The sequence below is a fragment of the Priapulus caudatus genome, unplaced genomic scaffold (genome assembly GCF_000485595.1).
Source record: "Priapulus caudatus unplaced genomic scaffold, Priapulus_caudatus-5.0.1 Scaffold17, whole genome shotgun sequence".
Classification (NCBI taxonomy): Eukaryota; Metazoa; Priapulida; class Priapulimorpha; order Priapulimorphida; family Priapulidae; genus Priapulus; species Priapulus caudatus.
The window spans coordinates 1,645,218-1,658,333 of NW_014577078.1; the positions used below are offsets into that span (position 1 = coordinate 1,645,218).

General features: G+C 42.2%; 2 protein-coding genes across 3 annotated transcripts in view; both read right to left on the reverse strand.

The window, feature by feature from the left end:
* Positions 1-468: 468 nt before the first annotated feature.
* Positions 469-5,309, reverse strand: LOC106810958 (protein phosphatase 1 regulatory subunit 3B-like). Its single transcript, XM_014814454.1, has one exon. The coding sequence runs from the start codon at positions 5,095-5,097 to the stop codon at positions 3,892-3,894; it is 1,206 nt and encodes a 401-aa protein (XP_014669940.1). The 5' UTR covers positions 5,098-5,309; the 3' UTR covers positions 469-3,891.
* A 3,534-nt stretch (positions 5,310-8,843) lies between these two features.
* LOC106811022 (glucose-6-phosphate translocase-like) overlaps positions 8,844-13,116 on the reverse strand; it is a 17,098-nt gene continuing 12,825 nt past the window's right edge. For both annotated transcript variants that reach the window (XM_014814549.1, XM_014814542.1), the window contains exons 9-10: positions 11,565-11,703; positions 8,844-10,639 (exon numbers count right to left, since the gene is read on the reverse strand). In XM_014814549.1, the coding sequence (XP_014670035.1) occupies positions 10,473-10,639; positions 11,565-11,703 (306 nt within the window). In that variant the 3' untranslated portion in view covers positions 8,844-10,472. The remainder of the gene's footprint in view (positions 10,640-11,564; positions 11,704-13,116) is intronic.

Consider the following 13,116-nt stretch of genomic DNA (forward strand, 5'->3'; position numbering starts at 1 on the left):
TAAGAATTCCACAAGATCACAGTGATTTAGCAGATGATTCATTTTTAAGAAATATTATTTCAAACACATAAAAAACAGACTTTCCTCCAAAAAAATGTACATAGCTGATTCATGCAAATGGCATCCATCAAAAACGATGCATCATCAACTGAGCTTCTAATGAAAACAGTCACAGATAGATGGGGGCATCAACATAGATCTGCTGAGACAATTGCCCCGTGTTCCGCTTTGCCCCGGGTTCCCCTACTACATTCGACAAAATTATAATGACAGATACGCGTGAGCTCTCCGTGTGTACCTCAACGGAATTTGAGATAATTGAGCTTATGACAATAACACTTCAACTAACAATGTTTATTTGTAATGACACTGTGTAAGGAAACTAATTGTGTGCTATAAATCAACCCAGTTAGATGGCAATAACGCGATGTTGCACAGACGTTCACCTAACAATTGAGACGTCACGACTTACTTTCAACAGATAACAACAGTTTATTCATTAACATAACTTATATACACTTTCTAACATTAACATTCGACAACCCATTCACTATTCACATCGCCTTCTTAACAAATCTCGTAAACTTCTTCTCGGCATATGAGCATCGCGAAGTGCACCACCAGTGCCACGACCACCCGCTTAACAACAATAATACAGATCATAATATGACGTATGCAAATATGAAATAGATTAGCTTTTACACTCCTTATACGTCGAAGGTAGGAAGCCACACAACAATATATGTAACGCTCACGTCCTTGCCATATATCAACCTCAGTTACGGTCAGTACCTCACCGGGACTGAGAAGGCGAGAGAACCATTCATTGGCCTTTATTTAGCCAGACAGCTCTCGAGGCTATACTTCACGTAAAACTCTGTTATACATTTACACCAACCAGTTCTGTCTATTATACGGCACGCCTGAAAGGCCTTGCACTCTAATATAGCTGCCGGAGTGCTATACCCTGTCTTACCAGCCGCAGCAGAAGCGCCACGGGATCAATCTTACCTACTCGATATCCATACTTCTAATCGCACGTGAAATTATATGGCATTGCAAGTCCTCAACTTTCGAGCATTTATCTCACAGTTAAATATCATTGGATTACATCGGAGGTATCGGAGCATGTACATTAAAAGCGCTATTAGACCGTGCCAGGAAACATCAATATTGTACAACCGATCCTATGTTCGTTTTAGATAAATAACGTATAGGTTAACATACGTAAAAGGGGTTCTATACGACACGATAACGTATCTAACGGTATACGTAAAAGGCGCACAACAGTCTAAGACTATATTGAAGCGCAAGAACCATTCAACAATTAAGGGGTTTAGGTTTGTGGTCATAGCATTGACAACCACCTAACTCCAATATCACTGCACCAGGAGTGTCATAATATAGATGTGTCTATATAATGATCTATATTATGTCTATATTATCAAGAGCGTATAAAGAAGGTTCTTATACCTTATACCTTCTTATACCTTATACCTTCTTTATACGCTCTTGATATTACGGCACTCCTGATTGCACCTAATGCAAGTTACACTCTGTAGCGGTAGCTCTCTTGAAAGTGCGCGTACTCGAGTCATATATACGTGTATAGATAAGCTGTCACAGCATTCTAATGGTGTGACTAATAGTTGTAATTCAAGAATGTATAGTCAACACTGATTGTGGACACGAAACTAGACCGGACGTTCCTTAATGCGGTGCAGTGATGGTCTGTCTCTTCACTGTTCTATTAACAACGTAACGACATAGAGCACCAGTCTATCAGGAGTGTCATAATAATATAGATATATATTATCAAGAGTACATAATAGAGATGTACTCCTTTTATGTCTCTATTATGTACTCTTGCATGATATTATGACACTCCTGAGTCTATCATTGCGGCCCCTCCCTGCTACCGAAACATCAGGAGTACATTAATGAGAGACTGAACTCTCCCCCCAATCCCTGAACCCTCTCCATTCAACAAGAATAAATCCAGGTACTACCTAAACATATACTGATATCTTGACATTAGACTGTCATTGCAATAGGTGTTGGTATGTAGCACGGTAGTCAGCACACTGCACACGCGTCACAGGTGATATAATAGGTGATATGTTACTAAGTGTTACACGTATATACATCTACGCAAACTCCAATCGATATATTGATTCACTATAACATCAAAGATACATGAGAATCACCATCACCATATAAAGGTGCACGTAACAGCAAACCACAATCGTAATCACGCATGCAGGAAATCCATAAATATGTTACAATATGGAAGTATTGCGCATTTATCGTCATTAATTAATCGGTCATTAATGAACTAAAGACAATATTCATAACTATATACTACTAAACACGTGCATATGCTAGTTTACATTCCATGTTATTTTAAAGACATGGATTTAATCATTAAACAGCACTACCGAAAACGCTGACTTCACGATACCGCCATTCCCGTGCCAAACAGAGTACAGCTAAAACACAACCTGCAGTTATTATAAACACTATAGCAACTAGTGTGTGCAATGCGTAGTATGAAACGGTAGTCAGCGTCACCCATGCACAGAGAAGCTTACACAGACAGCAGATAACGGCAAATACAAAAGAACTGCATGGGAAGCAATTGAGCCTCGATCACTATTGCCTGCTTTAATGCCACACACGTTACATCCACGTGAAAAACGGACTAACATTCAGAACCAGCTTATGTAAACAATTATGCATTTATTGCCTGATTAACTCCACATTACTACCCATACGGCTAAATTAGGAGGTTTCTCGTTGAAAAGTAATTTACCTGTCTGTTATATTATATTATCAGGAGTCTATCAATAGTCTATCAGGAGTCTATCAATAGTCTATTGATAGACTCATGATATTATAATAACATATTACATTCGGTTGGGTATATTATATATGAAATTTAATATCACAGACTAAAATTAATTATTCTAATCCCCCCACCCACTCACCAATCCGAAACATCAAAACTAGCACCAAACGATGTGCAGCTCTGTCGTGTGACAGTATATACCCACTAGAATTCATTGACGTAATCAACGCGTGAATTCAACCGAGTGGTGTTCCCCCTAATAGTCAATATGGTTATAAAAATAGCAGAGCTCGCGCGTCACGCAGTAAGTTATTTACTATTTGATTTTAATCCCACCTATCTACAATTGGCATTTGGCTCATAATAATAAAACCGCGTAAGCGAGAGTGAGCCCTAACCAGTACAGTGGCGCTTACTGTACCGAACATATTGCTCGTCGCGCACGCGCACTAGGCCCGACATTACCCTCAAGCTACTTCGCCTGACCGAAATAGCTCTCGCAAATCAGCTATGTTCAGTTCTTGCATCTGTCTCCTGTGAGATTTTGTGCAATTCCGCCTACGCATTGCGAAGCTGTACAGTCAGTAAACAGATCTGAATAAAACTGACTACAAAGAGGCATTCGGAAATATAAAAGAACGTAACGTTAGGCAGCCACTGGTAAAACGCCTGCTTTATATAATGTCCAGGCATAAAAATGGGGATACAACTATAAATACTCGTCAATCATTAGCACCCGATTACAATACAGACCTTGGCGTTTTGGAGGAGTGCAAAAAACCTAGAATACGTCATAAGCTTAGGAGAACAAAACTGCATTACCAGCTGATTACAACAAACTATCACAGAACACCAACTTGTTACTATAACCACGTGGCATCTAGACGGTTGCCCCTATATTCTATACTGGAAGTTATCTATAAATCTTGCAAACACTATCCAGTTTTATAGTTGCTAGTCTCTACTATATGAGTATATCCCTTATTATTCGGTTTACTAACAAAAGAAACTGCACACTGCAAAACACTGATTATATGTACTAATCAAAAGTGCATCAAGGAAGGGTCCAACCCTTTGCCCACCTGGCTAGCATAACACTCGATCTGGTAATTAACACCATAATTATTATCCCAGTAGAATTGATCGTTAGCAATATACTGAATGCAAAATTCAATCTTTGAACCCACAGGAAATCCTGGCGGCGCCGACAGGCTGAATGTGAAGCGGTCTGACGGTCCATCACAAGAGCCCGTAATATAGGTGGCGTTGCTCTCTCTGCTCGTCGCCCAACCATCCATTGTGTACTTGATAAGCACTGCCTTGTGGAAGGCAATGTTAGCCACGCGGATTGTTACCGACGCTGTTCTCTCCATGACGATGCAGTTCTCTAGACACACCTTCTTCTCCTGTACGCGATCGAGGAATCCGAACGAAGCGCCAGGCTGCGAAAACGACGCAGCAAGATATTTCGCCGGCATCAGCAAATCGAAATTCAGAAGCGGCCCAGACGCTGGCTCGTCTGCGGCGGAACGATAGGAATCCATCACGCGCCCCGGTATCTTCGGCGGCCCGTCGCCCTTCAGAATGTGACGCACGGACTCAAGGTCGAGGCCCATGGCGTCCGCAAAGCGGACAGCCTTCTTGCGACTCGGTGTTCCCGGCGGCGTCTTCGCCGTCCTGAGAGACGAGCTGCGTATTAGCGACCCGCGGTCGATGCAAAACTCATCCTGCTCCGGGCTGTTCGGGCTGACAGGAAACTTCCCCGAGAACATCAAGTCGTCGGCGACGTTGATGAACAGCGGTCCCGGCGGCGGGGAAAGCAGGGAAGAGCTGCATCCGGAGTCGGCGTCGCAGTCGTCGTCGCCGGCGCGACCGGCGTCGTTGTTGTTGTCGCCGGTGTCGTCGCCGTTGGTGATGATCGTTGTGATCTCACCGTGGCAACACATGCCGATGCCCTCATCGCCGCCCTCGTGGTTCTGCTCGGCCACGGAATTCATGGCCGCTGGTTCCACCACGCTCACGAAGTCGTGTCCAGTGGCTGTTCCATTCGAGAGTGTGCACAGTGGCCGTTTGTCTCCGCCTTGCCACGTTACGTCTACTCCGTGTACCAATGCCTCCTGGTCGGCCATTTCTCGATATGCGCCATTCACGTGCCGGCCGTTCTGCGATCTCCTCTGGCGACCTATGCACGGCTGGCACTGAGAAAGCTGGCTTGGCAGGCACAACCAAGTGGTATCGTCCGTGAACATTACAGCTGATGCCTAGTGGGTAACGCGATATTCGCTGGTGCTGCCCGTGGTTGTTTTTAGTGTACCATAACCTACTCACGCGGGGCGAGGGGGCGGGCGTTGAATTCACCTCACTCGCGTTCCCCAACTGCGCACAGTAGCAGCGGTGGCGGTCGTACGTGCGTGCGTGCGTCCGTAAGAGAGTGCACGCGTTCGTGCGTGAGTGCGCGCGTTCCTGCACGCTTCTGTGAGTGCCTGCGTTCGTGCGTGCGTGCGTGCGTGCGTGCGTGCGTGTGCGTTGTCGTCGCACCACGGCTACCCTCGCCAGCCGTGAGACAGTGTGCCTCGTGTATGATAAACACTGTGATGTTATCCACTTCCTCCACCGCGCTGTTGGATCGGGACAACCGGTTGCAAACGTAAACAAGGCGGCACCGACCGACCGTGACCCTCACACCTATCACAGGCCGCACTAGCACAGCGATTTCTAGCTGCTAGCGTCCACACTAAACGGCGCACAACAACAACGATGGCCACCGCTCTCAGCTGACACGCACCGCCCGCCGCCTACGCGTACGAGAAAAATCAATATTGAGGGCTTGAGGGAATGACTCTTGTTCACAGCCCGCCGTCATTATACATATCTTTACCTACGACCATAACGGTCACAGCGTTTACATTACCAAACCAATATTTAAAAGAATAACAGCGGACCTCGTAACCGCTACAGTACACAAGACAAAGTCCTGTCGAAGGAATGATACTAATTTCAAGCACTGGCAGCAAGATCAAGCCCGCGCGTACAGCACACACGCGGCGCCATTGACTATATATATACAACCTATGTTGTATATATATATATATATATTGTATATATATATATATATATAATACATATGTTGTATATATATAGTCAATGGCGCCGCGTGTGTGCTGTACGCGCGGGCTTGATCTTGCTGCCAGTGATTTCAAGGCGAGGAGTATTGTCGCTAGTAAAGCTGCCTACCCCTTTCCTAGAAAAATAACTGAGTCCACTCTTAACGGCTTTGGTCGATCGCTTTCTATGGTAACAAAATCCCTTCTTACAGGGGCAAATTAGGCAAATACCTAGTTCATTCAAATTGGGCGGGCTCTCGCGGTTCATTTTACAGAAATTTCTGGCACTCGCGATATTTCATTGTTCGGTTTAATTATTAGATCAAAACAATAAGTCTCGTCTGCGAATAGAGGCAATCGTTCGGACTTTTAACATGAAAAATGTTTATTATTGACATGTTCTACCGAGTTGATGTTCAGAATAACATGATAGTTTACATCGTGTTCTGCATCGCTTTGTAGATTTTTCTCTATTGTATAAATGTGCTTTATAAAATCTACATACTGTAGTATATAGATTCGGTGTTGATCAACACAGAGTTGATGGCATTCGTGAGCTACATTACAATCAGGGGTTAATAATGACAAATTTGTCATAAAATACATGAACCTCGCGATCGACCCTCGATGAAAAACGGACTTTCACGGAAATTACTTTACGGACTTTGACATTGTAATAAGCAATTCCCGACGTGGGGTATCAACACCTACGTATGCGCACTAGACGAGTGTTTGTAGAGCAGATGGTGATTTGCTGAGGATCGCGCAGATACGCGCTTCTCCGCAGCCGCATACACGGGGGTGTACCGGCAGAAACATACGCGTCTTAGAAGTTAAAAGAACGTACACGTGACAGCCGGGGCCAACCTCGTGTTTCCAACCGCCCAGCTGCTAACTATTTTGGCCCTTCCAGGCAAGCTGTTTATAGGCAGCGAGCACGTGAATAGCACGTGCTAGCCCTCCTCGGCATTGCGCGACCAGTTGCCAGCTAGTAGACGAGTACCTTAGGCCGCCTCACTTTGGAGTTACAGCCAATAATCAATAAATTTACGAACGAAGCAAAGAAGCAGGGTGCCAGTCTACCCCCGCTGGTAGTGAGCTACAAACCCGCCCCCCCCCCCGAGTCATCCAGCTGTTGTTGAACCTTGACAATCAACTTACTCCCATCCCTTTAAATAGTAGTAGTTAGTATGCGATCGTTGTTTGCACACGATAGACATTACGCACGTGAATGCATGCGGTCTAGTTCGCCTGCACTGTATATTTATATCGTCTGGGTTTGATTGAGTATTTAATATGCACAACAAGAGTACATAAATGATCTACGTACATCGGTTATCATTACCTGTGCATCTGTTATATTACTGTTGTATACCTGTCGCGTCGTACTATACATATATACTATAACTTTATATATATATATATATATATAATACCAATATATCAAGTATATTATATAGTAACTATCTCTATCTTATTGAAAACAGATTCATTAAAATCACATATATAACGGGTACTCGAATCTAATATGAGCACCCTCCAAGGCCGTAAGCCAGCTTTCATATGAATACATCGGCAGGGGCGCGGTCTCGTTTTCTTAAATGTGGCAAAATATAAGCGCGGCCAAAGCAACGAGGTAGTGAGGCGCAGCATCAGCGACCGCAGCGGCGCGGCGCAGGTACGTGTGGTCATTAATTGGCAAATTCTTATTATCGGCGTGAGGGGGGACCCCTCACCCCCCCCTCCGCACGGAGGGGGCCCCTCACCCCCCTCCCGCCCACGATAAACGATTTTTGCGCAATTGATTACCAACTAAAATGGGAGCGATCTGGGTGCAGACCTGGAGCGTGAAATCTCTGCAAATGTCAAACTGAAAAAAAAGAAAAAAAACGGGTGATACTTCCATCTAAGGAGGGGTTCCAACTTAATGTCATTCCAATGCGTCATAATAGCATTATTATATAGATATAGTATCACAGGCAGCTAGATAAAGGAAGTTTCCCTTTATCTTTACTCCTGACTATAGTCATGGTCATGGTCACTCATATTAGTTTGTGCGTTTAATGTCCTTTAGGTTAGGGTTAGGCTGTTAGGGTACTGCGCATTATAACATCGATTAATCATTACATCAAATTAATCGATCATCAAAGTTGGGGAACACTCCTATACGGAGCGTAGCCAAAAATAAAACATCTATTCAGTGAAAATGTCTTCGACTGATATAGCAGTCTTCTCTACGCGCCCTCCTACTTCCTGACCAGTCTGAAGTGAACAAACGAAACAGCCATCTGCCACTGTCTGTCGACGGCCGGGCCGCCAAACCACACACCCCACCCCACCCCTGGGGGCTTTTTTGTTCTTTCTTTTTTTTTGCTCGGGGGGGGGAGCTCAGGGGAAGGTTCGTACAAACCCCCCGAACCCCCTCTGGCTACGGGCCTGGGCACTCGATCATGATGGTATCGGAATGAGATCGAAGAGTTAAAAAAAAATCCCGTGAACCGACTTACCCAAGTAGACTACCTCGCACAGATTTGGATCAGTATTATTATGTATGGTTTCTTGTATAGACACCTAAATTACAGTTCATATAAAAAGTTCTGGGTACCCAGTAAAACAAACGCCGTGACTCGGCGATCATTGGCGACCATGGCGACCACAGCACGATGTCTGGCGTTTCCACCACGCTTATACCACACTTATGGCAACCTTGACGCGCTCTGGGCCCATTTTCCGTCGCCGTAGCAGCGCAGTAAGGACGCCACCCCGGTCTGACGGGGGTAGGGCGAGCGGAAGGAGCGTCATGCTCACACCGGCAGCATCACCACAGACCAATGAATACGTGTATTCGCTATAGTCTCTAACATCACCTACATAAGTGAAAATAAAGTGGGTTCGCTGCTTCTAATAAGTACACTTTATTTCGGTACAGCGAAAGTAAATTTTAGACGTGGTAGTGACACTTATCAGTTAACAGTTCTGCAACAACATCGCAAGTAAAAAAAAAACCATAAACAGTCTTATCCATATCACTGCCTCTGTGACAGTGTCAAGTCTGCTTCGTTATGAAATTATAGACATACAAAAAGAATGCTCTTAGCAAATCGACAACACTCGGATCGATTTGAAACGTGCAAGTGGGTTTCATGCGCGTACGTGTTTCAAGGGCATCATAAAAAGATTTTTGCAGGCTAGTGGATTCAGATAGTACACATCTAGTTTCCATTACCCTAGCCGGCGGCATGTCGATGACATGACGAGTGTATAATATAGACTCTATATAATCTATATAACCTATATATCTATAGAATCGATATACATCTATATATATATATAGAATCTATATAAGGAGTCTATATTATACACTCCTGATGATATAACATCGCGACGATGATATTACAAAAAAATGGTTCCTGTTTGTGCGTCTAAATTTGCCAAAAATAAGTCTGAGGCTCACTATGACATCGTCTAGCAATTTCGCTTAGTTTAGCTGTTGTATAGCTTTTGCTTTTATACACTACATTTGTTAAATCAAGACGGTTGCAATCACACTATGCGGCATTGGCTAGACGTAATATAAAACATAAATATTTCATGTCCTACAACTGTAGATACAACATGGAAATATATTGCCTTATTCAGCGGATTCGTGCATGAAAGCCCATATACTCGTTGGCACATTTCAAAACTTCAGCCATCCTTCAACAAACCCACTTATTCTAGTCAGTCATCAAAAAATACAATGTTGAAAACAACCCGTGATTCGATCACTCTGCATTAATAACTCGATAAACTTATTGCTGCAATAACCGAAACGTACAATTGGTAAATAATATATCACATCATTTGAATGTATTATTGAATGTAACAAAATACTGACTATTTCATCACTTGACGTTTAGAATTCAATGATCCAAACAAACCATAAATTAAGTTACCACACTGTGAAATATGAAATCCAATATAGTATAATATTGCCTATGATTAGTTTTGACTTGATAAACCATTCTTCAAATGTGGTTACCTAACGATATAAGTTACCTAATATAAGGATTGTCTGCATCATGAATAATATCTTGTATAATGAGATAAATTTTAGAATCCAAAGATATGATTTTATTTCCCAAACCATCATAAAACGTTTTCTAATAAATTTCAAATTATTTAAAAAAAAACATTAAACGAATTCTATAGTGTACTGGTCCTATGGTGGGATATAGATATAACAAGTTGAACCCAGTCTGCCACTGCTAAACATTTATTGATAGCATGTTGACAATATGAAGTACTACTAGATATTTGATTGAAACTATAACTAGACTGTGTTGGTACTGCTTGCTGGGTTCGTTATCCTCTTCTAATTAGGCGTCAGGGGGGTCAATGCAGAGCTCTTTTTGTGCTGTTGTACACGTGTATGTTGGCAAACGGTTAGCCAACTGACATGCAGCAACACATATTTATGCCATTCTCTACCGTAAAACAACTAAAAATAATCCTATTCAGCTAGGCCTGATTTTAAATGATCATTCGTGCTTTTTCTTCAGAGGTACCATAACGCTGCTGATATTTAGCATGAAAAGCAAAATAACAGCATATCCCAAATTCAAAGTCTCTATAAGCAAAAAGACTCCTGACCAATTGTAATGCTTTGCCACGTATGCCAGCGGTAGACCGGCAAGCATACCTCCCACTGCAAGTAAATGCAGAAATGTACATTTTATCATTATCGTATTATAAGCAAATCACAATTGGCTATGTAAATGGATTTTCTGAATTTAGTGATCTGCGAGTCGCTCAATATTATAAAATTAAGAGCTAATAATGCATGTATTATTGGCTCTTGATATAATCCTATGCTCTATTTATATGCTTCTTTACCATTCTATCTATAAGTTATTATATCATCATAAATTACGAAGGTACCACAAAGAGTACAAAATTTATTACACAAAGACCTGATCACTCATCAAGATTATTACATTAATACCATCAGTTAACTGGTTTCTGATAGTCAGCATCACAAATGAAGCATCTACGGAACAGCATCTACGAAATGTAAGCCGAGACTCGATCACATTTAAGATCCTATATAGTCTCTACTCACATCGACACGTGACACAGCATCATGTTTCAGAACACAGAGAACAGTCGATCAAGATGAAATCGGTTCGAGAGAAATGTGATAGATATCTTGATAAAACAGTGTTCACTTGTGATTCTGAATGAAGCATGCTGTATTTACTAACGAATAAACTATCAAAATTGACCTGTTCATCTCTTCTTTATTCTTCCTTAAATTTGAATTTTAAAATTACTGCCCGAGAATCCGGACCGACCCAATAGCAGTCCAGAAATTGGAATTCTACTGTATACAACCAAAACACCTGGGTACCCACTCAAGGAATAAGTACAACAAATAGTTCGTGGCCGAATTTTAGGTGATATTTCCATGTGCAGCCATGTCGGGTATGTTTCTAGTAATAAAGCCGAGTGATTTAAATACTCCTAAGGAAATCTCTTTTTTAATGCTCCTAAGAAAATCTCATAGTTGCAAACTATAGCAGACCATCATTCATTTTTAACCCCATTTCTTGATGCAATTAAATTATACTTACAGTTTGCTGCCAGGGCAACAAACGCATGTGAAGTACCACTCAGATGCGTCGGTGCACACTCTGAGGCCACAACTCCAAATATGCAAATAGCTCCATACAGACATAATCCAATGCAGAAGCCCACACCTGTGATGAGCACCTTGTAACAAGAATCAAAAACACCAGATATACTTAAATCCAGTATAACAACACCATACACTGCCTTATATGTAGAACGTATTGTTTATTACTAACCTATTTATAATGATCGATCGATCAATGAATTTATCTATCGATCCATGCATCTATCTATATATCTACCCAACAACCCACCACCCACCAAAATCCATCCATCCATCCTACCATCCATCCATTATCCATCCATCCACCATTCCTTGCATCCATCCACCCATTCATCCATGTTCTCTCTCTATATATATATATATATACTAGCGGGATACCCGGCGTTGCCCGGGGAAATCAGTTGCGTTACTGAGTTGGTGACCGCTTGGTTGAAAGGAAAATACCCAAAAAATCTAACTATCTATCTATCCATGCATCCATGCATGCATGCATCCATCCATCCTATTCCATGCCATCCTATCCCATCCCATCGCACCATATCCCATGACATCCCATCGCACCGCATACGCATTCCATCCCATGCCATGCCATGCCATCGCATGCCATCCCATCCCAAACAGTAAAAAATAATAAGAAATCAAAAGATAAAAGACATTAAATATAAAAAATAAAAATTTAAAAGTAAGAAAGTAAAAATAATACATACTAAAGAGGTAGGTAAAGGGAAAAAATGGGAAAATAAGTTCCCCAGCTGGGACTTGAACCCGGAATCCCGGTGTAGGAGACGAATGTTCTAGCGATTTGGCCACTGCGCTGTCAAGGGTATACACACGTACATATTCGTATTACACGTCCATATACACGTATCCATCCATCCATCCCATTCCATGCCATCCCATCCCATCGCACCGCATCCCATCCCATCCCATCCCATGCCATGCCATCCTATCCCATCTCATGCCATGCCATGCCATCCCATCGCACTGCATCCAATCCCATGCCATGCCATGCCATCGCATGCCATCCCATCCCAAACAGTAAAAAATAATAAGAAATCAAAAGATAAAACACATTAAAATTAAAAAATTAAAAATAATGAAATAAAATTATATAAAAAATATAATAATATTTGATCTGTAACCTACATAGGCTACCGTGAAGTGTTCCCGTCAGTTTGCGGCTTTGCGCTATTATTATCATCTACGATAGTTTATTCTGGATTTTTACTAAAGGTTTAAATGTAGTAAAAAAAATTGAGAAATTAACGGTGAAGTGGCAGAAGTACATAGTAAACAGTCCAAAAATAAAGAAACAGGCATTTCCCGAGGTGGGATTCGAACCCAGAATCAATGGTTTTGGAGCCCGATGCTTTATCCATTCGGCTACTGGGACGGTATGGTTACAGACCATGATTCACACGTTGGAGATGTTTGGCCTGTACGCACCGCCATGTATTGACGAATTGAATTTTTTTACTTTTTTACTTTTT

What these genes read in the sequence shown, in the direction of transcription:
- LOC106810958 (XM_014814454.1), bottom strand. Translation starts at nt 5,097, where the DNA reads ATGTTCACGGACGATACCACTTGGTTGTGCCTGCCAAGCCAGCTTTCT.